Source organism: Podarcis melisellensis (genome assembly GCF_964234715.1).
Source record: "Podarcis melisellensis genome assembly, chromosome: 4".
Classification (NCBI taxonomy): domain Eukaryota; kingdom Metazoa; phylum Chordata; class Lepidosauria; order Squamata; family Lacertidae; genus Podarcis; species Podarcis melisellensis.
The window spans coordinates 27,214,860-27,242,446 of record NC_138531.1 but is presented as its reverse complement, the minus strand read 5'-3'; the positions used below and the strand labels follow the sequence as shown (position 1 = coordinate 27,242,446).

The following is a 27,587-nucleotide window of genomic DNA, read 5'->3' as shown; positions in this document are numbered from 1 at the left end:
TACTAAAGCTCCCTTTTATTTCAGGCATATCTCAATCATTTATCCACTTATACATTTCTATGATCGGAGGCACTATCCTAGGGATTAATTGCTTGTGAATGCAGTGCTGTTAAAGTCTGTCTCTCACAATTTATGTAGAGATATAAATACCTACCTACTTACCCATTTAAAGAGCTCTGAAACTCTTCCAAACTGAAGAACTATATCACAAGTCAAAACACAACAAAGCAGAAGGTGAAAATAATCTTGATTAGAGAAACAAAGAACTTGTTAAAAATGCCCACGCGCTTTTTATTAATAAAAACTAATAGTGCCACAATTAAACAAGTAAAACAAACTGCTTATATTCCATAAAATATTACAGAAAAGTTTATTTGTGTTTCAATAAAAAGACTACTGTCTTAGAACAGGCAGCTGACAGTATTTGTGCAGTTAATTCTTTGTGAATAAATTTTAAAAGACTACCACCTGCCCTGAAATTTCTTTTATAAAAAAATGAAGTATTAAAAGTGATTGACAAATTTTGAGTTAAACATAAAACATTCTCTATATTTAATTTCAACTTTATAATAGATTACTGGAAGATGTTTAAGAAACAAATATAAACATTTGTTTCAGTACATGTCTTTTATATGATAGACTTATAGGTATGTAAACAACTATATAACAAATTGTTTTCAAAATCTGCCTGTAAGAAATCAGGCAAATTTTTATCATAAGCAAAACTCATCCCAAACCTTCAAGACATTTACACAGCTGTGCCAGCTTGGCAGTAAACATTTGCCAAAAATTGTATTTCATATGTCCTAACATTCAGCAAACACAATATATAAATTTGATGGAATTACAATGATCAGAATAATTTTTAAAAGGGAAATAAATTCACACAATTTCCGCAAACTAACATTTAAAAAGAGGCTCTTTTGTTTGTTTCTTTGGACTCTGCATGATCAGCAAAATATAACATTTGTTTGCTATGCTTCAGTACGAAGTGTCACCTAAATGCACTCTAAATAAAATGCCATTCAGTGTATGCATTTTTGACAGGTGGACAGATTTTATTTTCCATTAAATGTGGCTACATTTTCAAACTTAGCAACAACACTTAGGGGCAAAATGCATTTTCCTTCAAGTTAAAAATTCTAAGCAAAGAGTAAATAAAGGTTCTGCATTAACACACTGGTATCAACACACACATCCTCACCACATGTAAAAAAATCTACATAAAACAAACAATTCTTTTTACTTTACTGGAGGAGCATTTTCTAAATTCAGGACTCTTACCAGTATCTCCTTGATGGGGCAATTTTATGACAATTCTCTTCCTAGAATTATTCCTGAAGCTTGCTGAATTTTAACATTTAAAAAAGTCTACACGCAAAAAATATCAGTCGTCATCGTCATTTTCATTAAAGTCCTCGTCATCATCGTCGTCGTCATCTCCAACATAAGACACTGGTGTCTCTACTCTAGAGCCGCTGTATTGAGATCCATTGGAACTTGTAGCTAACATTCCATCCCCGCCATTTGAGTAGTCACTGAAACAAAAGCAAATTAGGATCAATACTTTTAACTGGTTTTCCATTAATGCATTAAGTTTTTACAACACAACTATGCAGGAGGAAGGGTGAGAAAAGGAATGTGCCTAAAAAATTTTTTTAACTGAAGTTATGCAAGGTTGCTACTGGACCGCAGGGACTTTGCTCGTATCTTTGGCTAGGATGCCAGGATCAACTGCTGTGCCTTCCTGGATTCAATGGCAAAAGGAAAGAAAAAGCCTTTGGGGGTATGAATTGGGACCAACTTCTCAACACTTCCCTATGGCTGCTCTACACTATTATCACCCTTTGGGCTTTAACTCCTTCAAAATGCCTATTAGGGAAACTATTAAAGGTAAAGGGACCCCTGACCATTAGGTCCAGTCATGGCTGACTCTGGGGTTGCGGCGCTCATCTCGCTTTATTGGCCGAGGGAGCCGGCGTACAGTTTCCGGTCATGTGGCCAGCATGACTAAGCCTCTTCTGGCGAACCAGAGCAGCTCACGGAAACGCCGTTTACCTTCCCGCTGGAGCGGTACCTATTTATCTACTTGCACTTTTTGGCATGCTTTCGAACTGCTAGGTTGGCAGGAGCAGGGACCGAGCAACGGGAGCTCACCCCATTGCAGGGATTTGAACTGCCAACCTTCTGGTTGGCAAGCCCTAGGCTCTGTGGTTTAACCCACAGCGCTACCTGCGTCCCGTAGGGAAACTATTAGGCAAAACAAAAAGTGAAATTTGCACTTTGATGAAAGAAGCACTTTCCTTAGGAAGTCTCAGCAGCTGCTGATAAGATTTTATCTGGCTAACAACAAAATCCAACCAACCAGAATCCATCACCCACTACCAAGGAAGCCTCCCAGATCAAGGACATCGGTTGGTTGCATTTTTAATGGGTAACGTGTTTTCTGGATGATCTGCACCTGCGGACAGGTCACTAGACCTCTTACAAAAACCCTGTTCCTCTATGGTAAAAGCTTGGGTTGCAGCTTTATATGAGCAATTATTAACCTGCACTGCGGGCTCCAAGTTGGTTTTAAAATTTTGGGGAGGGAGCTATTGGGGAGAATACAGATGGTGGTATTTGGAATGTACTGTATTGACCTGAATATAAGCCTCTCTTTTTTTTCCAAATTCCAACCGTGAAAATTTAAAGTGCGGCTTAAATTCGCAACCTTAAAAAAATTGGCTTTTACGGTATCGCAGCTGAAACAGACATATGGTAAAACGGAACGGGTGTGAGTGCCTGCAGAATTTTAAGGAAGTGGTTTATATTCGGATATTGTCTTTTTTTCTCCCCCCCCCTTGAATTTTAAAGGTGTGGCTTATATTCGGGTGAGGCTTATGTTCGGGCCAATACGGTAATATGCTCTATTTGGGCAGTAAAGTCGATTTTGGTCCATATCAGGGAAACCACACTTTTAAGCTGTATCGTACGTGGCATAAGGACCGCAGGGCAAATGTCATACGCCTCTCACGTTGACAAAGTTGTGGTGCTAGGGGAACATACTTCTACCTCTGGTGAAAGCGTTTGTAGGTCTATACATTTTTGGTCCCTGGTTTTTAATGAAACTAAGCAGGCAACTTAATTACACCCTCTTCTTGCTCTCCTATTTTTGGGCATGACAATAAGATGATTATATTGAAAGATTTCGTTATATATTTTATTGGCTACTACTGCAGGCATAGGCAAACTTGGCCCTCCAGATGTTTTGGGACAACAACTCCCATCACCCCTAACTAACAGGACCAGTGGTCAGGGATGATGAGAATCGTAGTCTCAAAACATCTGGAGGGCCAAGTCTGCCTATGCCTGGGCTACTGCACGCTTGCCCACCATACAGAAATTGGAATATTGCCGTTTTGGAAGAGGTTACATGCCATCTTTGAATTTTGCAAAGCACAGCTACATCGGATACCTTCTATGCAGTTGAGCGTGATTTTATTTTGTATACAAATGAACACCACTTACAACAACTTACACCAGCTTCCCAGGAAATCTGGACTTTTGAGTTAACTTTTATTTCGTTATGTGATATGGGAATTGTTAATATATGTGATTTGTGCCACCTTTCATCCCTATGGTTTCTTTTTGTTTTTCCCTATATCCCCGTATGTAATACCGTTTTGTTCTGCATTAAAATCGATTGGGGGAGGGGGGGTTTCTGAAAATGAAGGTGCTTGTCATTTGCCAGGTTTATCAATATTTAAAGAGAAATCCCATCTAACCTGTTTGAAAATCTTGTCCCATTTGAAGCTGAACCTGATGAGGATGAGACATACACACTGCTTATTGATCCCTGAGCCATTTCTGTAAAGGAAGAAAGCATTATGAATTCTGCAGGGTTGATTCTGTACTAAACACAAATCTAATCCAAATATTTTTAACATATAGTGAAATTTTGTACAAAGTGCCCATCACAAAGAATTTTTTTAAGCAGCTTAAAAAAAAAAAAGTTACACGGCCTATTAAAGTTCCCACTAAAATATAGGAGCACTGAATAATCTCTAAAGCGCATACAAAGCAGAAGAAAAAAGGGGGGGAATAAGTTTGGGCGTACAAAGCCTAATTCTCTAAAGGGATTCCACAGCATACAAAACTAAGTGTATCATTAAAACACCCCACTGTATTTTAGTAAATAAAACCAATTCTACGGAACAGCAGAGGCAAGGATGACTACGACAGCTTCCTTTTGCTATGAAAATATTGATCATTCTTAACTGCTACACTTAAAAGTATGGGAAAACGTGCTAAAACGAAATCAGACTTGGTTCAAATTTGCTCTAATAGCTGACAAGTACATATTTGTCAAGCCAACCATTGCTTTTCGTTCTGCATGATCAATGGTGGCCAGCAGTGGAGAACGAAAGAGCCATATAGTGTTGTGGCTGCCAGAGATCTCCTAGAATGCAGTCCAACCCAGTTAACAGGTATTTCAAGGACAGCCTTGTTAATTCTGATGTTCTGCTGTCCTTTTTGACACCAATTGAGGATAGCACCATAGCACTTTACAAACAGTTCTCCTTTCTGCAATGATTTCTAGGATTGACCTGGCACCTAACATTTCACAATCGACTGCTTGATAATCCTCCTCTAGGTAGGTGGTGGTAACTCCACAATGATTTGGAAGTTACTGCACTATTAGAACTTTTACTTCCATCATTTGGGGGCAGGGAAGTTCTTAAGAACTTTTCACTCAGAAAATGCTTTGCTTAGGCAACTGTACTGATAAAAGGCTTTGCAAACCACTTGTATCCTATAGCGCTGCATATTGCAGTTGTGTCAAGTTCCAATGCCAGTTTGGTTTCTTTTCCACATACGTTTTAAATATAAGGAAATCTTTCACAGAACCTTACCTGTCACATATGGTTCAAGAGCTTTAGGAACCAAGCTCCTTGCATTTTTTAGGTCCTCTGCTGAGCAACTTCCGGATTCTAGCCCAAAAGCCATTCCCATGCGCTTTAACACTTCTATATCATCGTGTATTTCAAATGCATTGTCAAAATTAAATAGATATTCAAACCTACAGAAAGTGGGTAGAAACTGGTCAAAAAGCTATGCACATAGGGTTATAAAATTTTCTTACAAAGTGTATCTTCTACTAATGCGCAACTTTAAAAGATACAGCACATTTTGATGCTGTTATACAATTCCAACACTGTCTTTCAGGAAGCAGTAGACTCAAATATTTCAATATTTCATATATTAGTAAGATAATTGGCCCATCAAGACCAACACTGTCCAGTCTTACTGGCAGAGGTCTTTTGTGGAGCCCTACAGAAATCAGTGTAGCTCACAGAATCAGCTATAATCTCATCAGGTTATAGAATGTTGAGGCCAGCTTTTTCACTAGTAGCACCAATGTGCTAGAATGTTCCACCTGCTTAAATACAACAGTGTTCCCCTGGCTCTTGAAGACATACCTGTCTAGAAGCATTCCCCTCCCCCCACCTCGCCTAATCTCCTAAACTGAACCTCCTGTTTTAACCTCTGTGCTGCTTTAATGGGCTTACTTTATTGTACATTTTTAATTGCGAGTTTTTATTTTAACATTTTGAATGAACTGTTTTAGTGTGGATTTTCATTACGTGCGTTTGGATTTTTTCTATTGGTTTTTATACTTGTAAACCACTTTGAAACCACTTAGGCAATTAGGTGGTATATAAATATAAAATAATAAAACCAGAATTTGCAACCCCAACTTTGTCAGTATTTAAGAAATTAGTCCATTTTCCTGCATAAATTTCAAGCTAGCTTACCAGACACTGGTTTGAGCAAAACAACCATGTTCCCCAGTTCATATATAACGCCAAGACAAGTACCATGGTTTGTTGCTCCCATGCTTACTAGAGGGAGGAGCAAAGCACAAGCCAATCACTTATTATAATTTTTCATGCAAATGCAGCCAGTGTATTCGCAAGTACAGAAGAAAACACTCATTTCCCTACTAGCAACCTACTTGTCATTAGAAATACTGCAGTCAATCACAGTCTTCTTGCTGGTGTTCACAATGATAAATGGCAAATGAATGACAGAATTAGAAGCTGGTGGTCTGTTTGCTTGCTGTTCTGCTTGACGATTTCGCTGAACAAGATTCTTGAAGGCAATTTGCTGTTAAGGGATTTAAATATAAACAACTTCATTTTCTTTAAGAATAGGAAAACAATTGGGAAGGCATGTTTGGCATTAATTCTTAAATAAGAATATTTAAGAATAATTAAACAAGTAACAATAGTATCTATAACCAAGCATTTCTTGATTAGGCACTCGAAAGTTTTGAGAAATGCCTCCTTTTTGGTTACTAGGTGGTATGTGTTTAAGTCTACACACACCCAAAGTGGAAGGTTTTCCTCCAGCTCCAAAACAGAGTCCAGAACATGGGAAAAAATCTAACTTCTACAAAGTGAATAAACTCTGCACAAACTTTTTAAACATAAGCTCATCCGTAAAATAGAAGTAAAATAAGATGAGGAAAGACAGTGGGGGGTTAGGGAAGAGAAAAATCTGCCTAATCAGGTAGGGTTGACCAGGAAGCTGAAGAAAAGCCTATTCCCTCAGTGCCATTTCATATATGCAGATACTGCCTGGTTACCAAGAGGAAGTACTTTCCAGAAGTAAAAAGACTGCTGTTCTTGAAACCCCAGAAAAATGCAAAGAAGACTGTCTAATAAACACCCCTGAAGTTGTTCCAGTTAATTATTTTTATTCTATTATTTAATTCTACTCTATCTTTTAGGGCAGGTCTAAAATAAAAATAGGAGATACAAAGCATACAGAACAGAATCAGATGAAGTTGCATATCGGTGCCTACAATAATCAAGAATGAAAATTGTGTAATGCCTTATTGCTAAAGTGAATTAAAACCACTGGGAGGAAATCATTTCGCCTTGCCAGACGGAAAAATCTCCCCTCTCCAATCCCCATGCACTGTTCTGGGGAGTTCTCTCAACCCTCCAGAGCTGATCTGAGGCAGCAGATAAGGGTTGGGGGAGCACCTTTCCAGTAGCAGGAGCCCTTGCCCTGGCTTCTGCTAGCCCAGCTGCTTAGTTGACTTGTCTAGCCCATTATCCTCTTATTCCCAGTCATGTCATTTACTTATGTGGGATAAAGTAAGTGCTTCAGGGGGAAATCGGCTCATCTTAACGCATTAGACAACTGATAAATAAATATAAAGTGATTTGGCAAGGCAAACAACAGTTCCAAAAATACCTGAAGTATTAGCTCTTGTAGTTGTGACTGTTTTTGCTTTATTCTTTCAAGTCTTCTCTGTCGCTCCACCTTAAGAAAAGAAACTTTGTTAGTTTTAGAGAGGAGCTGGGTGAATTTGAAAAGTACTGTAGCTACATAATGCTCTGTATGTGGGCTAAAATCCAAGAAACCAAGAAGTTCATTCTGTGAATCGAAGGGGGCTTTATACTTCTCAAAAAGCAGCACCCTGTCTCAAGTAATATATACATTTGAAACATAGGCAAGATTCCAAAGCAGTTCACAAGACGGCATGAGAATTGGCTGTTTTAGATTTTTTTAAAAAAAATCCAAGATTTCATATTTGCTGAAATGAATTCCAAACATCATTTGTTGTTCTTAAACAACAACGACAGTATGGCAACAGCCATAAACCCTCTCTCTGCATACAAGAAAATCCTGAACACCCAGAGCTAACTACCATCAAATGATACATAAGCCTGTTCAGAGATTATTTAAAAGACAATCAAAATAATTCAACCAAAAATGTATCTGTTTCTTATAGTGAAGTCATTTATAGAATGAAGGGGTATTAAACAGTGGTGCTTATAGAATCTGACCCTATTAGATTCTACGGCTCTACTTCATTGTAAATATTCCCTGAAGTGGAACTCAAATTTTCATTATTAGTTACAGTGTTCTGGAATATTTCCAGAACTTGGGAGGAAGTGTCAACTGTCTACTCCCTCTGTCTTCCGCCAGCACTTGAGAGGTTCTTACCCTAAAGATTTATTTTTTACTTATGAAATTTTGCAAATGCACAATCATTCTCAATTAAAGAAAATTATGATTTTGAAAGCCAGATGTGCAGAATGAATTATTCCACCACTCCAAAATCTGGGTCTCCAACCAGAACGAAACCCTTGGAACGGAAGTGAGGGAATCTGTTCATCCCGAGTAATCAGAAAACAAGATTAAAGAAATGCTGCAAATGAGAAATGTCCACCGCATTTTACCTCTAAATTCTGACATTCCTGAGCTGAATTAGTAGGTAGGCCAATCCATTTTATTTCTTTCTTCTCCTTGGAAATAATGTTCATGGCCATAAGGACATTTAAGGCATCATAGACACGTCGTCTAATATTCTTCTGATCATAAGCCTGCTGTTGAATTAAGAGTATTAGAATATCTCTGATTAAACTATTTTAAAGATTTTATCCAGTCATGGAACGGCTGAGGTAATATCACAACTTTGTTGGTTAACAGAGTAGCATTTCTAATCTTGAAAGCAAGAACTTAAATTTTTCATAACACACAATAGACACACTGGGATGATCCCTAAGAGAGAAAGCAAAAAGAAAGGGGCTGTGTCTGCATGTAGGTAATTTGTAGCATGCAGGAAAAGGGTTTGCTGTCTCTACTAAATTCAGAACATGAATATATTTACCGATTCATTTGGTGAGATGTGTGCATCTGCGGTACTAAACTCTGCAACTAACTCATCTGCTACCTCATTGTATGAGGTCGTTCCTTTCCTCTGAACCTTCTCACAAACTTTCATAGAGAAGTGCCGCAAACCCTTGCCATTCTTCTCACCCTTTTTGTTGCGCTTCCTATAAATACAGATACAATGAGTTACACACACACACACACACACACACGAATCCCCAAAACCAATGAGACGACTTTAGGGTGGGTTTCTTTTTTTTAAGAGAACCGATACCCCAAATCACTTGTTTCATTAAACCTTGTGCAAAAGAAGGCTTCATCAATGATAAAATATGTTCTAATGGTGGCAGTGTTCGCCCACTGCCTTTAGGAATTTGTCTGCATAGAAGCAGAACTCATATTTACTTTGCCAAACCTTTATTGGGCATTACAAGTAAAGGCCATCGTAAAACGTCCATATATAAAATATATACAAAAACAGCCAAAAACAGTAGCAGAACGCCTCAAATCAGTATTTTTAAAGAAATGCAATGGCACTGAAGAAACTGTTTTAATGAACGTAACTTGTTGGTTTGGACACCCACGTCTGACCTAGACACACACAGTTAAAATATGAGAATATTATTATTATTACTACTACTACTATTATTATCAATACCCTGGCCATCTGGCTGGGTTTCCCCAGCCACTCTGGGTGGCTTACAACATATCTAAAAACATAATAAAAACATCAATCCTAAAAAACTTCCCTAAACAGGGCTGCCTTCAGAGGTCTTCTAAAAGTCAGATACAGTGGTACTTCTGGTTGCTAACAAGATCTGTTTCAGAGTCCTGTTCACAACATGAGCAGAACACAACCCGCGTCTGCTCATGTCGCTGCGTCTGCGCATGCAGCAAAACCCGGAAGTAACCCTTTCCGGTACTTCCGGGTCGCTGCGGGACGCAACCTTAAAAAACATATCATGAAGCAAACGCAACACGAGGTATGACTGTAGTTGTTATTTTCTTGACATCTGAGTGCGTTCCACTGGGAGGGTGCCACTACAGAGAAGGCCTATTATGACAATAGGCATACACTCCTATTACTCGAAACATTTTGAAATTGCTTATAACGTTATTCAAAGGAAACTCTATAGAAATACACACCCTATCTACCTTCAGATACCAACCTTTACATGAGGAAGAAACGAACTACAAGTTTAAGAGAACTGAATGCAATTATGTCCTCGAGTGGATGGAAAGGGCTTTGGTCCAGGGGAGGCTTCTGCTGGCAGGACAGGGAGTGAGGTGATTGTCACTGACCTCCCCCTCCCCTGTAGCTCCTTGCATCACCTCCCATGGTGTTCTGAAGGGTCCTCCAAGTATCTGGATCACATGGGGAGCTGTCAGGGAAACTGGCAAATACTTATCTCCTTCCCTGATTCTGCTAACATAAGCCTCCAGGAATATCACTGGATTCGGCCCAATATTTTTCAGCTATTAGCTAACTAGCTGGATATGAGGCCCAACTTTAGTTACCAAGAATAAAGCTTTTGAGGCATGCGTTTTCCTGTGAATATGATGTAACATTTTCCTGTGAATATGTTGTAATCTAACTAAATTTTACTCACCCAGCAGACCAAGGCGAAGAATCTGCAGTCTGGTTCTGCGGTACGAAGTGTGTGTTGGGTGTATGTGGACTTGATACCAGAATAGTATTGGGGGCTGAAGGTCTCTGAGGTGTACCAATAACCTACAGTTAATACAAAATGTCAGTTAATGCCACTCCTATTCAGATTACACTGGTACCTCGGATTTTGAACAGAATCCGTTCTGGAAGACCGTTCGACTTCTGAAATGTTTGAAAACTGAGGCGCAAAGGGCGGTCTGCAAATTCAATGGAGAAAACTGGAAAAAAACTCAGCAGAAGCCGTTCGACGTCCAAGGCGCATTCAAAAACAGAAGCATTTACTTCCAGGTTTTCAGTGTTCGACTTCTGAGACATTCAAAAACCGAGGTAACACTGTAATTATATTATCTTCCTTAGTATGGAAGCTGTAATTTTATACTAGATACATTTTAAAAAGTAAAACCACAATTTACATTTTTAGTGGGTATTTTACCCAACCAGGAAACTCTTAAGTTGGAATCAAATTCTAACTTATATTATGTAGGCATGCTTCTGAAAGAACCTCATCTAATGGTGCTCTTCTCCACTGAAAGCTGCCAAATTAAGTGGGCCCCATGGTTCCTATGTAGATCTCAAAAATTTCTAATGTACAACAGATGCGGCGCTATGTTTCCAAACTAAAACTCCCACCATCCTTCATCACTGGGTGCATTAGCAGAAGCTGATAAAAGCTGCAGCACACCAACATCTGTAGGGTCACAGTTTAGTCACCCCTGACGTAGAACAATCTTATGCATGTTTTCTCAGAATGTGTTCCAATGTTGAGGCTGGATTAATGTGGCACCTCAAAATCTACAAGTTACATATCACAAATGAATCAGTAGGTTTCCCTACAGGCCTCTTACCATTTGTTGTGCAATGTTGACATTAGATTGTCCAAATGTTTTCGGTAGGAGTTGTTTTCCAAGTGTATTTACTGCGGAAGGGTGAACGGCTACTAATGAAACAACACCTAAAATACACAAATTGAAAAGTTACAAAATGGTAACAAATAACTGGCAACACAATTAGCATCTGACTAGGCGAACTAAAGAGGTCAGTCTAATATTTAACCTAATTCTGTTGCACACGTCCAAGTTAAAATGCTTTTAAATATGTGAGAGCGGGAGACATTCTTTACTTGAGCAAATGTTAGGATGAAGTCCTTGAGATAAGCCCATTGAGCTCAAACATAATAGCTCGATTTAATTCTCTGAAGACAGAGAAATCAACGTGCCAAGATTAGAATCCCTCACTATAATTTATCTGACATACTGACTTAAACTACTACCAGAACCATCTGCTTTGCTTGAAGATTAACTTCTAAATCAGGCTGGAGAATCTATGGCCTTCGTGATATTTCTGAACTTCAACTGCCATCATCCTTTAGTAATATCTTTCATTTTGTAGTTGTGTGATCTGTGCTCATACTGCATTGTGATGGCCATTAGCTATAAACCATAAAATCTAGTGACTGAACTCCCATCATCTTTGACCATTAACCATGCCAACTGGAGGGTCATAGGTTCCCTACCAAGGTTCTGGACAAATCCTGTCAGCCACAAGTCAGTATGAAGAAAGCTTCCACATCTCTTTACAATCTCATCCATTTTTACTTGGAAACAGCCAGTGTGAAGCATGCACAGAACTGCAGCCTGTGTCTCCAAGATGTCATGAAGACAGAAGTTTTTAAAAGTTCTATATGAGCAACGCGTATATGCATTTCTGTATAAATGCTGCCACCCTGTGGTACAAAATATTTTATAGAAGTAAAATTTTAGAATGGTAGAAAGTAAAGTGAAAAAGTATTCTATTCACTTGAATAGCTACAGAATATTAGGATGGTGTATATGCAGCCAATTACCCACCCACCCTTCTAAGTAGTTAAATACAGTGTTGTCTGAAATAATTCAGGAGGGATTTGATGACTAAAGGAAATAGGAAAATACCAATCAGTTTCTGGCAAGTAGCATCTGAGATTGGAAGATTTTTAACATAACTATTCTAGTGTGCAACTTTTTAAAAGTGTGATCTTTATGAGACACCGGTATAGCCTAGTTGATTGTCTTTCTTTTGTGCATTATACGCCTATTTTGAGAATTAGAAAATTGCAGTCGCAACAAAATCATGATAAAATGTTTGTGGTGTAAGTCAATAAGTTGATTTAGGAAACTAAAGTAATAATAGTTGCTATTATTATTATTATTATTATTATTATTATTATTATTATTACCCCCGCCCATCTGGCTGGGTTTCCCCAGCCACTCTGGGCAGCTTACAGCATATCTAAAAACATAATAAAAACATCAAACATTTAAAACCTCCCGATACAGGGCTGTCTTCTAAAAGTTGTGTAATTCTTTTATCTCCTTGACATAAGAAGGGAGGCCGTTCCAGAGGGAGGGCACCACTACTGAGAAGGCCCTCTGCCTGGTTCATTGTAAATTTGCTTCTCACAGTGAGGGTACCAGCAGAAGACCCTCGGAGGAGGACCTCAGTGTCTGGACTGAACGATGGGGGTGGAGATGCTCCTTCAGGTATACTGGGGCGAGGCATTTTAGGGCTTTAGAAGTCAGCCCCAACACTTTGAATTATGCTCGGAACGAAAGTGGAATGGTTCTGCTGAGAAATAACTGTATCAGTCTCAAATGTATTCTTACTCACATTTGGATGCCCTGTCCCATAAAAATAATTTTATTAAAAATCTAGCATACAAACACATTAGTAAATGAATTGAAGCTTTATTTGTTACAGCAGGAGTCAGAACCTTTTTATAGGCCTGTGGCACATCTGGATTTTTGAGCAGGTGCTATCCCCTCCGGTCACTTCAACTGAAGACTTAAGATTCCAAAGCCTCACTTTCAGAGAGTACTGAGTAACACACTGTCTCTTTCATAAACAACTATGAAACAGATATAGGTTGCCGCTGTGGCTCCCCTCAAGCAACTCTATGTCACACAACATGGTCCTGCTCAAAAGTTGCACCCTTTGGGTCAAAGATAAACAGCTGCATAAATAAGGCCTTAGACGTATCCATGGGATTCAAAGATGTTGCTGATGAACTACATACCACTCTGGAATCTGAGTGAGGAACAATGTGACTGACTGCTGTGGACACTCATGGTAGCTAAACACATCATAATCCAATAATGGAAGGAAGGATCATCTCCCTAATCATACAATGGACCAAAGATACCAGCCACTGCCTATGAGAAGATGCCTTTTCCACAAGGGGAAAGTGGAAAATTATTGGGCACATGGACTCCCTACACAAATTCATGGCAATGGTTGATGACAGTATTGGCTGCCACTGATCATGTGCACTTTTTAAAAATTGTTGTTGTATAAAGTATTTCTTTCAAAAATTCAGTGAAAACCTATAAGTAAGAAAGACTGAACGGTCAATATGCACGCTTTCTTCTACAACAAACACCATTGTGCAGGTAGCATTACATGCCTAGGATATATTTATTGACTAAAATTTGTACACGCTGCCTTTCAACTGCAAAATTTTAAAGAAGTTTACAAAGTACTAATAGATCTGGGTCACTGTGAGAAATACTAGGCCCAGGTGTCAAGTGTGGCTAGGAAAACAGCCATTGCAGCCCTGCTGAGCCCACCAGGATCCTCAGATAAGAGGAATGGGACCCCTCCCCCACCCCGAGGTCTCTTTGCCCAGGACTCCTCAAACTTGAAGCCAGCCTTACTACACACACAGAAGTCTTACTTCATTAAATACGAAGGCCAATGACAACAAGAGTTTCTTACCTTTTCCAGGACTAAGATTTTGGTCTATAAAAACCTTTAATTCTCCATTAGCTTCAATTAGACCAGCCTATGAGAGAAGACACATTTTATTTAGATGTAAAGTACTTTGTAAACAAATTACATTTCCAGGTCCCAATAGGTTTTGCAAGGGACCATCCAAATCCATCATCAAGTTATAGGTTGCCTTTGTGTCCACAAATGCATTCTGTGATTTGTTGGTGGTATTGTTATCACTCTTTATAAAAAATAATTAAGATCCATGAGGGTCTGTGCCTTGGATTTTTTTGTGGCAAGCACTAGATCTGTGATGTTTACTGTGCAGGCTTATCATAGCACTCTGTTCCAGGTCTACCTATGTGCATATAGCTATACACAAAATCCCCATTAGCCTTCCCCCTTGGTTCAGGCCACACCTTGTTTTGTCCTAAGGTGTTGGGGAACTTGCACAGAGGCACATACACATTCCCAATGCCCTATTACGCATACAGACTTATCAGCTGGCAATTGTGTAACCCAGCTCTTAGTAAGAACAAAATATGCAATATTCCGACCCATTACACACCCACCCACCGCAGAAGCAAGCAACTATGTAGACTGCTCTGATCAATACATGGTTGACATTTGTCCTCTTTACCAGGGTCATGGGCTTCCTACACCTAAGGAGTTAAACTATCACATACATTTTCCTTTCAAAGCCTCCCTGTGGCCCTAAAGTGAGTTTTGGAGTTTTAGCTCAAAGTTTCTTTTTCAACTTAGGAAAGCAAAACGTTTTCAAATGTCACCAAAGCTGCATTTCACAAGGAATACAGTTGCCATAAGACCTCAAAGGAATTCAGCCTGGAGGTCAGACCAGGGTTTGACTGCCATCACCAGAACTTCACAGCAGGTGCACTGGAAATCTGAAGTACACACAGTTGTTTACTAGCTCTTTATAGGCCTATCCTGTACCCTAGAGTGCACTGCCAGCCAACTCACCAATTTTGCTTCTTGTTGACTAGCACATGAGCAAAGCAACTAGGGAATTATTTCTCCAAGACAGGACTGCTGTGAACTCTTAGGACTGAATCAAACAAAATGTAGGTATAATAAAGAGAAGCATATCTTTAAAATAAGCAGAGGTCTGCATTATAAAGCTCTACATATTCAACCCTTAGCACGCTTACAAGCAGAGCAAAAATTAAAAGTACTGTAAGAACAAGGGAATAAATTTTTATCAACTTTTTGTATTTTCTTACCTTACTCCCCCCCAAAACCCATCATTTTTCAAAGGTGAGACTTTTATTGTGGTTCCCTAGGGCAACAATTTCCACACTTTTTAAATTAGCATTGGAGATTTTAAAAAAATCAAAGCTCCTTATGGCAATTAGAAATGGAATAATATGATTTAGTTAACAATACCATTTGGAATAAGTCAACACGTTAACGGCATAGATGGAGACCAGATTAAAGGATAAAAACAGGTAAAGGTACCTCTGCCCATACGGGCCAGTCGTGTCCGACTCTAGGGTTACACGCTCATCTCGCTCAAGAGGCCAGGAGCCAGCGCTGTCCGGAGACACTTCCGGGTCACGTAGCCAGCGTGACTAAGCTGCATCTGGCGAGCCAACACCAGCGCAGCACAAGGAAACGCCGTTTACCTTCCCGCTATAAAGCGGTACCTATTTATCTATTTGCACTTAAGGGTGCTTTCAAACTGCTAGGTGGGCAGGAGCTGGGAGCTCACCCCACCGCGGGGATTCGAACCGCCAACCTTATGATCAGCAAGTCCTAGGCACTGAGGCTTTACCCACAGCGCCACCCTTGAGATTAAAGGATAGAAAGCTACTAAAATAAGAAATTTGATGGCTTAGTAAATGAGAAGTTCTACCATTTTTAGGCATGCAAAAGAACTAAGAAGGTATTTCACTTTGGTTACTGATGCTTGGCACCAATCAAAACTTGGAACAGCTCTCTTGGATTTACATGGAAAGGAGAGAGAGCCAGGTTTAATCAGCATATTAATGGGACTAAACTTCGCAACCCCGAGCATTCTCTGCAATTTCATGTAGCTGTTAAACAGCATGTGGTACAAGACAGAACCTTGAAGGACACTACGGTCAAAATGTCCAAAAGGAGTCAGCCCCAGCACCACCTTCTGGAACTACATCTCCAGGAAGGACTAGACTCGCAGGGGTCAGCAACCTTTTTCAGCCGTGGGCCAGTCCACCGTCCCTCAGACCATGTGGTGGGCCGGACTATATGGGGGAGGGGGGAATGAACTAATTCCTATGCCCCACAAATAACCCAGAGATGCATTTTAAATAAAAGCACACATTCTACTCATGTAAAAACACCAGGCAGGCCCCACAAATAACCCAGAGATGCATTTTAAATAAAAGGACACATTCTACTCATGTAAAAACACGCTGATTCCTGGACCGTCCACAGGCCGGATTGAGAAGGCGATTGGGCCGTATCTGGCCCCCGGGCCTTAGGTTGCCTATCCCTGGAGTAGAGACACTTCAGGGACATACATCCCCACTTCCAGTTCCAGGTACACTAGGGCAGAGAAAGTTATCTCCATTCAACAAGCAAATTTAGATTGAAATGAATCTGGAGAATCCACTGAGTGCTCAATCACCTACCAGTAACTCAAGAATGCAATACTACAGACTAGCTGAATATTATCATTTACCAGTGGGTCATTCCATATCAAGTGATCCAACTTTTTTACCTCATGTCATCCAATTTTCTTAATATTTTGTACACTTGTTGAATGATCAAAACTAAGTTTAAATCTAAAATTTTAATTTTTTTATCTCATGTGAGTGAAAAGTGGCATGGAAATATAATAAATGAAATGAAATTCCCTCAACACAAATAAATTATCTGCAATGATTGAGACTGAGGGAAAGAGAACTGGGGGTTAGAAGTCCTTTGTAGCAATATATGTTGAACTCCACAAAATGCAACAACAGATAATGAACCAAGTATCTTAAACATGACCAATTAGGCATGTAAAACTCTTCTATGGAAATCTGAATTTACCCCTCCTGCTGTTAAGATAAAGCCCCTCTCCCACCGCATCATTTTAGGCTAAAAGTTGCACTTGCTCCAGCAGGAAAACTTGAGCAGTTAGTTGCATTCACATCTTTCATGCAGTGTCTTCTAACTTGCCCTTCTCCTCAAGCCGGTATGACTGAACAGCGCCCAAATCCAGAATGCCATATCTTCAATGTATAACTCCCACCTCCCAAATTTCTTAACATTGGTATAACCTTCTTTTAAGAAAGGCTAATTAACTGGAATAAAAAAATAATGCTTTGATGTAATTTTAAGAAAATACTTGATGTGTACAAATATTTTTTATCAAAATCAGGAAACCAGCTGAATTCCCTCAGAAGTCTGATATACCAGTTGGATATGGAACATAATACTCTAGAAGCTGCATAAACAACCAAACAAACAAATTACTCCACTGACATTTACTGAATACATCTATTTTCCTATTGCAAAAAAATGCTATTTGCCGTGCTTTGCTTGGAGCTAGATGTAGAAAGCAACAACAACAAAATGTTTGAGTGATAACCCAACCCACATTGCTTGAAATTCTATATACTTTAATGGTAAATTCAATTAAGCTACATGCTACATACAGAAAGAGTCTATGCTTTTTGTTAAGTATTACACATTATTGGCCACAGATACATGCACTGCTATGGGGTTACTAAAACACATATGCCAATATACATTATGTCCCTTACGTTTAACTCAGTCTTCTCTGAACACGGTAACTGCGTTCACACCCCATAGTAAGCTAGGAGTACAGTGGTGCCTCGCAAGATGAAATTAATCCGTTCCGTGAGGCTCTTCATATAGCGGTTTTTTCGTCTTGCGAAGCAAGCCCATTGACAGCTTAGCGGATTAGCGGCTTTTAGTGGCTTATCATCTTAGCGGATCAACTGATAAGCGGCTTAGCTGCTTAGGAAAAGGGGGGGAAAGGGGGGAAACCGCAGGAACTCGCAAGACATTTTCGTCTTGCGAAGCAAGCCCATAGGGAAATTCGTTTTGCGAAGCGCCTCCAAAACAGAAAACCCTTTCGTCTAGCGGGTTTTCCGTCTTGCGAGGCGTTCGTCTTGCAAGGCACCACTGTAATATTTTAACACGAATATGCAGATTACTCTCACTTGGTTCTTCCTCGCCAGTGAACGGAAGCAGCAACTTAGCACTGCATCAGAACTGGGGATTGTGGCTTGTTCCACTCCCGCGAATGACACTCTTAAGTCAAGGTTTGCTCTTGACATACTGATCATGATTTGAAGGAAACAAACCATGTTTCCCAGTTTGGACATAATGGCTAGCCATGATTTTAAATTATTTTGTTTCCAATGATTCTCGTAATTATTTAGTTTCAATTGTTACTTTATAACTCGATAATATAAGCAGCATAAGCAGAGTATGCAGCCCTCTCTGAGAGAGGACAATCTCTTTGCACTAGAGAATTGCAACATTTCAAAAAGCCCTTTTACTTCAGGGTAGAACAAGGCATAATTATATAACAGCACACAGTTGAACTCTATAGCCTGGCTGAGCAACAAACAATAATAACACTATAAATGATGTATTTAATTACTGTATTTTTCTGTGTACAAGACGAGGATTTTTTACCCAAAAATTAGGTTTAAAATTGGGGCTTGTCTTATACACAGGTAGTGCAGAGGGGGGGTTGGCTGATTTGTTGCAGCAGCAAGCAGGAGATTCTTTGCGGCAAGGGTTGATGGTGATTGGCTGCTGCTGTGGCAATAGGGAGGTTGATTGGCAGCTGCGGGTCTTCAGCGATTTTTAGCGGCAGGTAAGTGATTTTCGGCAATCATCCCCAAAAGAGCTTAACAACTCTGGGCCATCCTCCCCAAGAAAAGCTTAAGAACTCTTGGAAATCCCCCCCCCATTTTCTTAATTTGGAGTCGCCCAAAATAGGGGGTGTGTTATACACGGAAAAATACGGTAGTTAACATATTGATTTGAACTAAATAATAAATAATAATAATTTTTTATTTATACCTCACCCATCTGGATGAGTTTCCCCAGCCACTCTGGGTGGCTTCCAATCGAGTGTTAAAAACAATACAGCATTAAATATTAAAAACTTCCTTAACAGGGCTGCCTTCAGGTGTCAGATAGCTACTTATTTCCTTCACATCTGAAGGGAGGGTGTTCCACAGGGTGGGCGCCACTACCAAGAAGGCCCTCTGTCTGGTTCCCTATAAGCTCACTTCTCGCAATGAGGGAACCGCCAGAAGGCCCTTGGTGCTGGACCTCAGTGTCCTCAGACTGCCCCCACAACTTGCCACTCTTTGCTACCTTAAAATTGAGTCCTCTTTTACGAAACTCAAAAGTACAATAGTGCTAGCAAAGTTTAGGCTGTAGAGGTAGCAAATTGACCCCCCTTGACTTCCTGGATTACTGCCCCCCACCAAATTCCTTCCTGCCAATAGTGCATCGTTTATTCTGTTCCTGGGCCTTGCTGAGGCTGTGCCTCAACCCTACAATCTCCTTGGCTTTCCCTTTCATCAAAGTTCCATCAGAAATTATTTTTTTCAGTTTCCTTCAGTCCGTTGCCCACTTTGACATACTTCCTTTAATTACACTGCTTCTTTGTCAATCTGACTGGCACCTTTACCCCCTTCTCTATCTCCAGAGACATATAGCAATGTCAGTTCTGCTCCCATCAGTCATAGCAGCAACCATTCAAAAGCTATTTTAAGTATGTCATAGGACTTGGGATGTTCTTTCTTTAAACAACCACCAACCAATGCCACACACAACCTACTTAGGAAAGTGCCCTCAGTTTCAAAGGAATCTGCCATGCTGCAAAGGATGTGCGCTATTACTCAAAGAATAGAAGTGCAAAGACTCCTACTGCACACTGATTACTTGTGCAGCTCTTTGGAACCCGACTACATGAAACGCAAGTGTACAAAAGCAAGAAACTATAAACTGTGCAAGGTACTGCTTTCTCAAAGGATACGGAACTCCTTCTTACAAGATTAACATATTGCAAATTCACTTAAAATAAACGTATGGGTAAAGTGAAATATTGTGTATCAAATATTGTGTATTTCATTTGTGGGCATTTATTCCATGCCCTCTACTTGAAGGTCAAAGTTTGGGCCACAACATCATATGGCATACATCACTGAATAAAAAGCCGTTAAAATACACTTCATCTGAAACAAAAATTGCCTGGAAACAGCACAAAGGCCTGGCAGAACTAAAATGTCTTAACCTGCCACTAAAACCAAATGAGAGTGGGATCTGGCCTGATCCAAGGGGAAAGACAGCTCTGAAGTCAAGGTGCTACTTCCAAGAAGGCCCTGCTCTGGGTCAACTAAACCTACTTCTGTCACTGATGGCACAACCAATAAGGAATCTCCCGCAGATCTCAATTCAGAGGCAGGATGATCCTGGAAAGGTGCTATTTCAGGTAGGTGGGCCCCAAGCCATTTGAGCTTCATATATTAAACTCAACACCTTGACAAATAGCCAGCCGGTGAAGTTGTCTCAGGGCTGGTTCAATATGCTTGAGGCACCTAAACATGACAGCACCCAGGCAACAGCTGCAACCTCCAAAGGAGGCCCAATGTACAGTCATCAAAATTCCAACTATCCTTATCCTGGAATGGCAACAGCTAGGGAATCGGGCGCATCTGGTGATCTGAGTCTCCAACAATAAGGTAAAATTTAGGAGTGCCCCTGGATCACACAATTGCTCCTTTAGGGGGAGTGCAACTGCATTCCAATCGTAATTTCCGGACCCAGAAACCAATCCATAGGGCCCCTGTCTTCTCTAGATTCAATTTCAGCTTACTGGCCCGCATCTATCCCTTCAGCTCCCGATTCCAATAGATGTAAGAGATGAGGCAAGGTACAATCAGTACTGATGATACATCGCCTCAAGTCCCCTGATAATGGCTTCCAACAGCTTCATGTAGATCTTCAATAGCACAGATCCCTGCAGGACCCCATGGTATAATTACCATAGGGCTGAGTCCCGCAGCGTCACTACAGTCGTACCTTGGAAGTTGAACAGAATCCGTTCCGAAAGTCCATTCGACTTCCAAAACGTTCGAAAACCAAATGGGACTGTAATTCTAAAAACAAAGCTTAGGTTGAACACGGATTATCAGCAATACATTTTAGAATTTGCAGTGTACTTTCAAGAGAAAAACAAGCCTCATATTTCTCTGCATTTACAAGGACACGTAATATCCTGAGGCCCTAAACATGGCAGGAGGAAATTGCATTATAAGTGACTTTGTAATTGTGTATGTTTATAAAGGAAATCTGAATTTAAAACAAAAGTGTTAAGTCCACACTTACCTATTAAACTCAATCACAACAGTTTATCAAACAGAATTAGTTAGAACCATAGAGGAAAATATGACTTCTTAGTTTTAAGTATCATAAAAGCAATATACTGAATTTATTGTTGTTGATGCCTACTGGATCCTGGAAGCAGCAAGTTTTCACAGATAGTATTCTAGAAATGCCATCTTGCATCTCATCAGGATGATCCAGAGTCCATATAGGTGATCTTGTATTCAAGATGGAGAAATTATACGTGAAAAACTAAGTACACCCTTACTGATCCATGGGAATTAAGAGGATAAGTAGCAGACAGGGGCTGCTAATCAAATACCCTTGCTTAATTGATCATCAGCAAGTGTGCCCACCTCCATAAAAGCCAAAGTTTTAGTAGCTTGCCAGTTTGGAGCATTCAGGTGTGTTTTAACACAACGCCAAGGAGGAAAGACAACACTCTTAGAGAAGCAAGTGCTACTGCCCATAAAACTGGAAGGGTTCCAAGGCCATCTCCAACTAATGTTCTACAGCGGAAAAGGATATTCAAAAGTGGAAAACATTCAAGACCGTTTCCAATCTTCCCAGGAGTGGACGACCCAGCAAATTCACCCCAACGTCAGACCGTGCAACACTCAAAGAAATTGCAAAAAACCCAAGAGTTACATCTCAGGCTCTAAAGACCTCAGTTAGCATGTTAAATTTTAAAATTCATGACGGTACCCATAGAAAAAGACTAAACAAGTATTGTTTGGAAGCATTTTCAGATGAAAGCCTCGTCTCTGTAAAAAGAACATGGCAGGATGATTTTGGTTTGCAAAGTTGCATCTGAACAAACCACAAGACTTCTGGAACCATGTTCTTTGGACAGATGAGACCAAAGTGGAGATGTTTGGCCATAATGCACAGCACATTTAGCAAAAATCAAACACAGCATATCAGCACAAGCACCTCATACCAACTGTCAAGCACGGTGGTGGAAGGGTGATGATTTGGGTTTGTTTTGCAGCCACAGGACCTGGGAACCTTGCAGTCATTGAGTTGGCCATGAGTATACCAAAGTATTCTACAGTCAAATGTGTGGCCATCGCCCAACAGCTGAAGCTTGGCTGAAACTGGGACATGCAACAGGACAAGGATCCCAAACACACCAGCAAATCTACAACAGAATGACTGAAAAAGAACAGAAACAAGGTGTTGCAATGGCCCAGTCAAAATCCAGACCTCAACCCAACTGAAATGCTGTGTGGGACCTTAAGAGAGCTATGCATAAACAAATGCCAGCAAACCTCAATGAATTGAAGCAACGTTGTAAAGAAGACTGGGTCAAAATTCCTCTACAATGATGTGACAGATGGATAAAGTCCTACAGAAAACAATTACTTAATGTTATTGCTGCTAATGGTGGTTCTACAAGCTATTGACTCATAAGGTGTACTTAGTTTTTCACATATGGCTTTTCCATTTTGACTTTATTTCTGTTAAATAAATCATAACACGGTGTAATACGTCATGTACTTTTATTCATTTGAAGTTGTATTTACCTAATTTTAAGACCTGCTAAGAAACAAATGATTGCTATTATGTCCTGACATGTAAAACCACAGAATTCAAAGAAGGTCACTTTCTTTTTCCCATGACTGTAAGTGACCTTCCTTGGTGTTTCTGTATCTCTACAGAGATCCAAACAAAGATCTGTTACTTGTCTCTAATCCCACATTATTTTTGCAGTGGATATGGGCTGCAAGACCACAAAAGCTCTCCATTTTACTTATAGCATTTATGATGGCTCAATTTAGTTGCCAACCAACATGTTTTGTTGTCGTTAACTAGTTAGCATGCATAGTTGTTCAGGGGGGAAAATTCAAAATGGGAGACTTGATTTAAAACAATTATTTTTCTGTGTTTTTTCTTTGCACTTTTAATTGCCTAATTTAAATTAACTGCAGAATTTGGGACCTGCCAAACTAAGCACCGCCCTCTGTCTGTTTGTGATATCCGAGTGATATTGTAAAACAGGGTTTGTTAAGTACACACCAGCCTACAATACATGGTTGATGAATTGTTTAGCTTGAGGTGTTATAAGTTGTGGAACCCTGCTCTAAATCAATGGGATTACCCATACTGATTAAACTTATGCTCATTGATGAAACTGAACTGACTGTTCTAGTTTGCAGGACAATTACAACAACGGGAGGAAATTATAGATTCCAGTAGCTAGTTTTTTGCAATTTCAATTTTAGGTCACGATCTGAGTCTATGATAAATACCTTAATAGGAAATTCAACAACTCTATTTTTTTTAAGAATAGGGCACAAAGAAACAACCAAACTGTCATATGCTTTTCAATGCTGAAGGTGTGGTTCTGCTAGAAGAGGGCTAGATTAATAGAAGAATAAAGGTGTACCTTCTATTTCAGCCAGGCAATATAATGGAAAGTAGAGTACTAACAAAAGCATAAGAATTCACTGCATCATACTTAAAAAGACAACGCTAAAAAGGTTTTTTTCATTCATGCCATAGATGATCAAAGTCAGCATCACACAAAATCATATGACGGACAAACAGCTTATTACAGATCCTCAAGCCTATAACTTTTTAGTGTAAACCTTCTACTTATATTGCTTTTAAGAAAGCAAAGCAAAGCAAAGGAAGTGTTAAGCTATTATTGGAGCTATACTAGGAGCCAGTTGGCTAGCAATAAACATCCTGGAAAGGTATAAGCCTTCCCTAGTTTATTCACATGTGAAATGGTGGGCAAAAAAAAAATTATACCTTCATAAGTATTTGGGGGCTGCTGACTCAAATAAAACTTATTCTTATCCACAAACATGTAACTGGCCTTCCCTAGTTTGGAATAAAGTGAGAACACAACATAGTGACTTATGGAATTCTACTAAGTGTTTCATGCTACCCTAGTACAGCAGTATAGGATGCTGCTACGATGTGCATATATACCACCACTACAATATACCAGATTCAACACTACTCATCATTAGAAGAGATGATGACTTGTCATCTCTATGACACTATGCTAAAAGCATCTTAGCCTAAATTATGGGGATGTAGCCACACATATTTGTGATATGCTCCTACTGATATGCTGCACTGCCATTATGCGGCACAGGATGGAGTCAATGCAGCTGGATAAACACCTGCTTATTTGCTGTGTAGATGCAGCTACATGAATACATAGGGTAACAGTGAATTCCTATATTTATTAATGCTAGTGTTACCTTGGGCCAGTCACTGCCTCTCAGCTAACCCACCTCACCGGGTAGTTGAGGGGATTACCATATGCATCACCTTGAGCTCCTTGGAGGAAAAAAAAGGTGGGATACAAATACAATAAACAAAAACATTATCTGTAGGACCATTACTTACAAATATACTTACATCTTTTGCCATGTTACTTAACCCAAGAAATCAGTTCTTTACTTGCTTGATTGCCACAGGTACAGGAACAGTAGCACTGTATTCTAAAAACAATAAATTAAAAGAGAAGAACTTGGGTTATTGCAGGGAAACACATTTTAAAATTGAGATGGCTACATTTTCTTGACTTTCAGCACGGGGTTGTAAAAGTAAGTTACAGTCTGAAAGACCCAACTTAAAGCCTTCATAAATTAAGAGCAGCTCCGTCTTCAAAGCGTTTGGCCCCTGATCTTCTGAGAATATAAAGGCAAGATGGCCTGAACTGACAGGATCACAGAGGTGGGGGTGGGGAGTTGCACCCTGTCCAGCTATGTGCTGGATGACTGAAAAGCATAAATATGCCTCCTGCATAAATCTGCAAGCAACCCCCTTCCAAGAGGAAGGGGGAGCGGGGTGGGGGGCTTTGCTCCTGACCCATTAACTGCAGAACAGTTGCTAGGCCTCAGGGGCCCAACCCCCTACTACACTCCCCCCCCCCAACGCTGAACAAAACACACACTGCTTCTCCATGCGAACATGCAAGCAGGCCCTGGAAATTTACATGCTGCTTCGGGGGCGGGGGGAGGAAACTGGTCCTGAGAGTCCCTGTGAAAACCAGGCGAAGCAGCATCTGCGCTCCACAGAACAACTCCCGCCAGCCCCCGCCTCCTGCACCTTCCCGCCCCCTCTCCAGGGCCTCAGAAGCCCGACCAGAGCCCGGGGAGTCTGAGGCTGGAGGGAAGAGACGGGGGGCCACCCAGGCACCAACCTCACCCTCAGCAGACCCTCCTCCTCGCCCGCCCGCCCCGGGGAAGGGGGGAGGGAAGAGACCGGGGTAGAAGGAGAGAGGGGAAGAAGGAGGAAGAGGATCCTCGCCTTAAACCGTCCCGCCTAAGCGCTTCCCACCGCCGCTGCCTCCTCCTCGTCTCCCACCTGTCTTCCTTCTCGGTCCCTGCAACCCACTCCCCTGCCCAAGGCGCCGACGGTACCTGAGGAACTAGAGGAGGAGAAGCAGGGAGCAAACTCCATCCCCCACAACACACTCCCGAGCAATCCCCCACCCACAGCGCCGCTCTTGCACGGAAAGAGAGAGAGAGAGATGCCAACTGCACATGTGCAATGCACGGCCCTCCTCAAAACCCCCTCGGGGGTGGGGAGAAGCAGCCGAGGAGCAACACCATCACCTCTAGGCTTCCTCCTCCTCCTTCTTGCAAGGCAAAGCAGCTGTGTTTGTGGGGAGATAAGGTTGAGGGGGGGCACCTTTCTGCTCTCCCCCCCCCCACAACCTCCAGCCACAAACATACACACACTCGTTCAACTGCACCAGAATGAACTCTGCCAATAATTACGAAGTGTGCATAAGTGTGCATGGGAAATGATAATAAGAAGTTGCCCCCCTTCCCACAACGTCTTTTCACCCCTTCCAGCGCCTCTCCACCCCAACCCCTCGCTTTGCAAGCCTCTTTTCTTTCCTTGGTTCCAACAGTTTCCAGAAAGTGTGAAGTTTTCCTGAAGCAAAGGAAGGGACACTTTTTTTGGGGGGGTGTCGTTCCCCCCCCACCCAACACGAGTACATTTCAGCCATCCCTTAAGGCTGCAGCCGTGTGCAGGCTTACTTGGAAGCAAGCTCCACCGAGACTTTTGCATGCTTACTGGATAGAAAAGCAGACATGCAAAATAATAATAATAATAATAATAAAGGATCGGCCGCAATCCTAAACAAAGCTTTTACCTGGGAGTAAATCGCCACTTAAAATTAGCCGCTCTTTCTACTTCTACCGTACTTGGGTTAGGGATCGGGGTGCAGAGCTGCGATCCGATGCACAATTGCTGATTACTTGGAAGCAAGCCCCCCCCCCCGCGCTTACTTTCGGGTAAACATGCACGGGATCGGGTTGCAGGCAACAACCCCTCCTGCTCCTCCTCCTCGCGAAAGCGCCATCATTCCCTGCCCCTGCCAAAGCTCACCCAGCCAAGCCGCGCTCTCCTTCCTGCCTCGCTTTGCTGCCTCCTCCCCCCCCCCACCCCCAAAGCTTGGAGGTTCCCCGGCGCCGACCCGCAGGTTTGACCCCCTTCTCACACCTGTTCGCGCTCCTTGCACGGAATGGGGCGGATGGGGAGGAACGGGGCTCGCCGCTGCCTCCGCTCGCCCTCCCCCCCTCCGCCGGCGGTCCCGCGATTCTTGGCTTTTTGGCGGTTGGCACAGAAGGAAGGCAAGGGGGAGGGAAAAAAATTGAAACTTACACTTTCGTGCGTCCCTCCCGGCGTGACGCTGCGCGCTGACGTCACGGGGCTGTAACGTGCCCCACATAGGCACACGCGGGGCGGCGAGCGAGCTCCCTCCCACATCCCATCGCCGCTCTGCCGCACGCTCGCTCGCTTCGGCCGGCCTACTGGGCTGTCGCAGGTGGGAGGCCCGCGCATGCGCGAGGTTTTCGCGCCTTCGGGATTCCCTTCACGCCTTCCTCCTCCCGGGGCCTTGAGAGCGCGGGAAGCTGCAGCGCGAGACCGGCCGTTGAGCCGCCCTCGGGGACCTCACGGCTTCCGCTTTTGCGTCACTCTTCCCGCCATTCCCATGGGGGAAATGTATAATTCGTGACCATAATACAGGCAGTAAAAAGTGTTCTGTATAACAACTACCCCGCCTCTCCCCCCCATCTAAACCCATTTTTTATTCCTTTTGCAGAAATGAGCTGCTGCATTGAGCTCACACAGTACGCATGTTTTTGCACAGAATGATGTTTCT

General features: G+C 41.4%; 1 protein-coding gene across 5 annotated transcripts; it reads right to left on the bottom strand.

The window, feature by feature from the left end:
- Positions 1-267: 267 nt before the first annotated feature.
- TFDP1 (transcription factor Dp-1) lies at positions 268-27,217 on the bottom strand. Of its 5 annotated transcripts, none has more exons than XM_081907446.1 (12): positions 27,086-27,217; positions 24,824-24,906; positions 14,090-14,156; positions 11,188-11,294; positions 10,284-10,405; positions 8,672-8,837; positions 8,241-8,387; positions 7,249-7,317; positions 5,999-6,150; positions 4,896-5,062; positions 3,768-3,849; positions 268-1,538 (listed from the first exon to the last, which is right to left on the bottom strand). In XM_081907446.1, exons 2-12 carry the CDS (start codon positions 24,833-24,835, stop codon positions 1,388-1,390), a joined length of 1,242 nt encoding a protein of 413 aa, XP_081763572.1. In that variant the 5' UTR covers positions 24,836-24,906; positions 27,086-27,217; the 3' UTR covers positions 268-1,387. The 5 variants fall into 5 exon arrangements, with proteins under 5 accessions (XP_081763572.1, XP_081763571.1, XP_081763575.1 ...); XM_081907445.1 differs by lacking the exon at positions 27,086-27,217 and adding an exon at positions 26,924-27,079; XM_081907449.1 differs by lacking the exon at positions 27,086-27,217 and adding an exon at positions 26,924-27,079 and having other exon boundaries at positions 8,241-8,384.
- Positions 27,218-27,587: the final 370 nt, after the last annotated feature.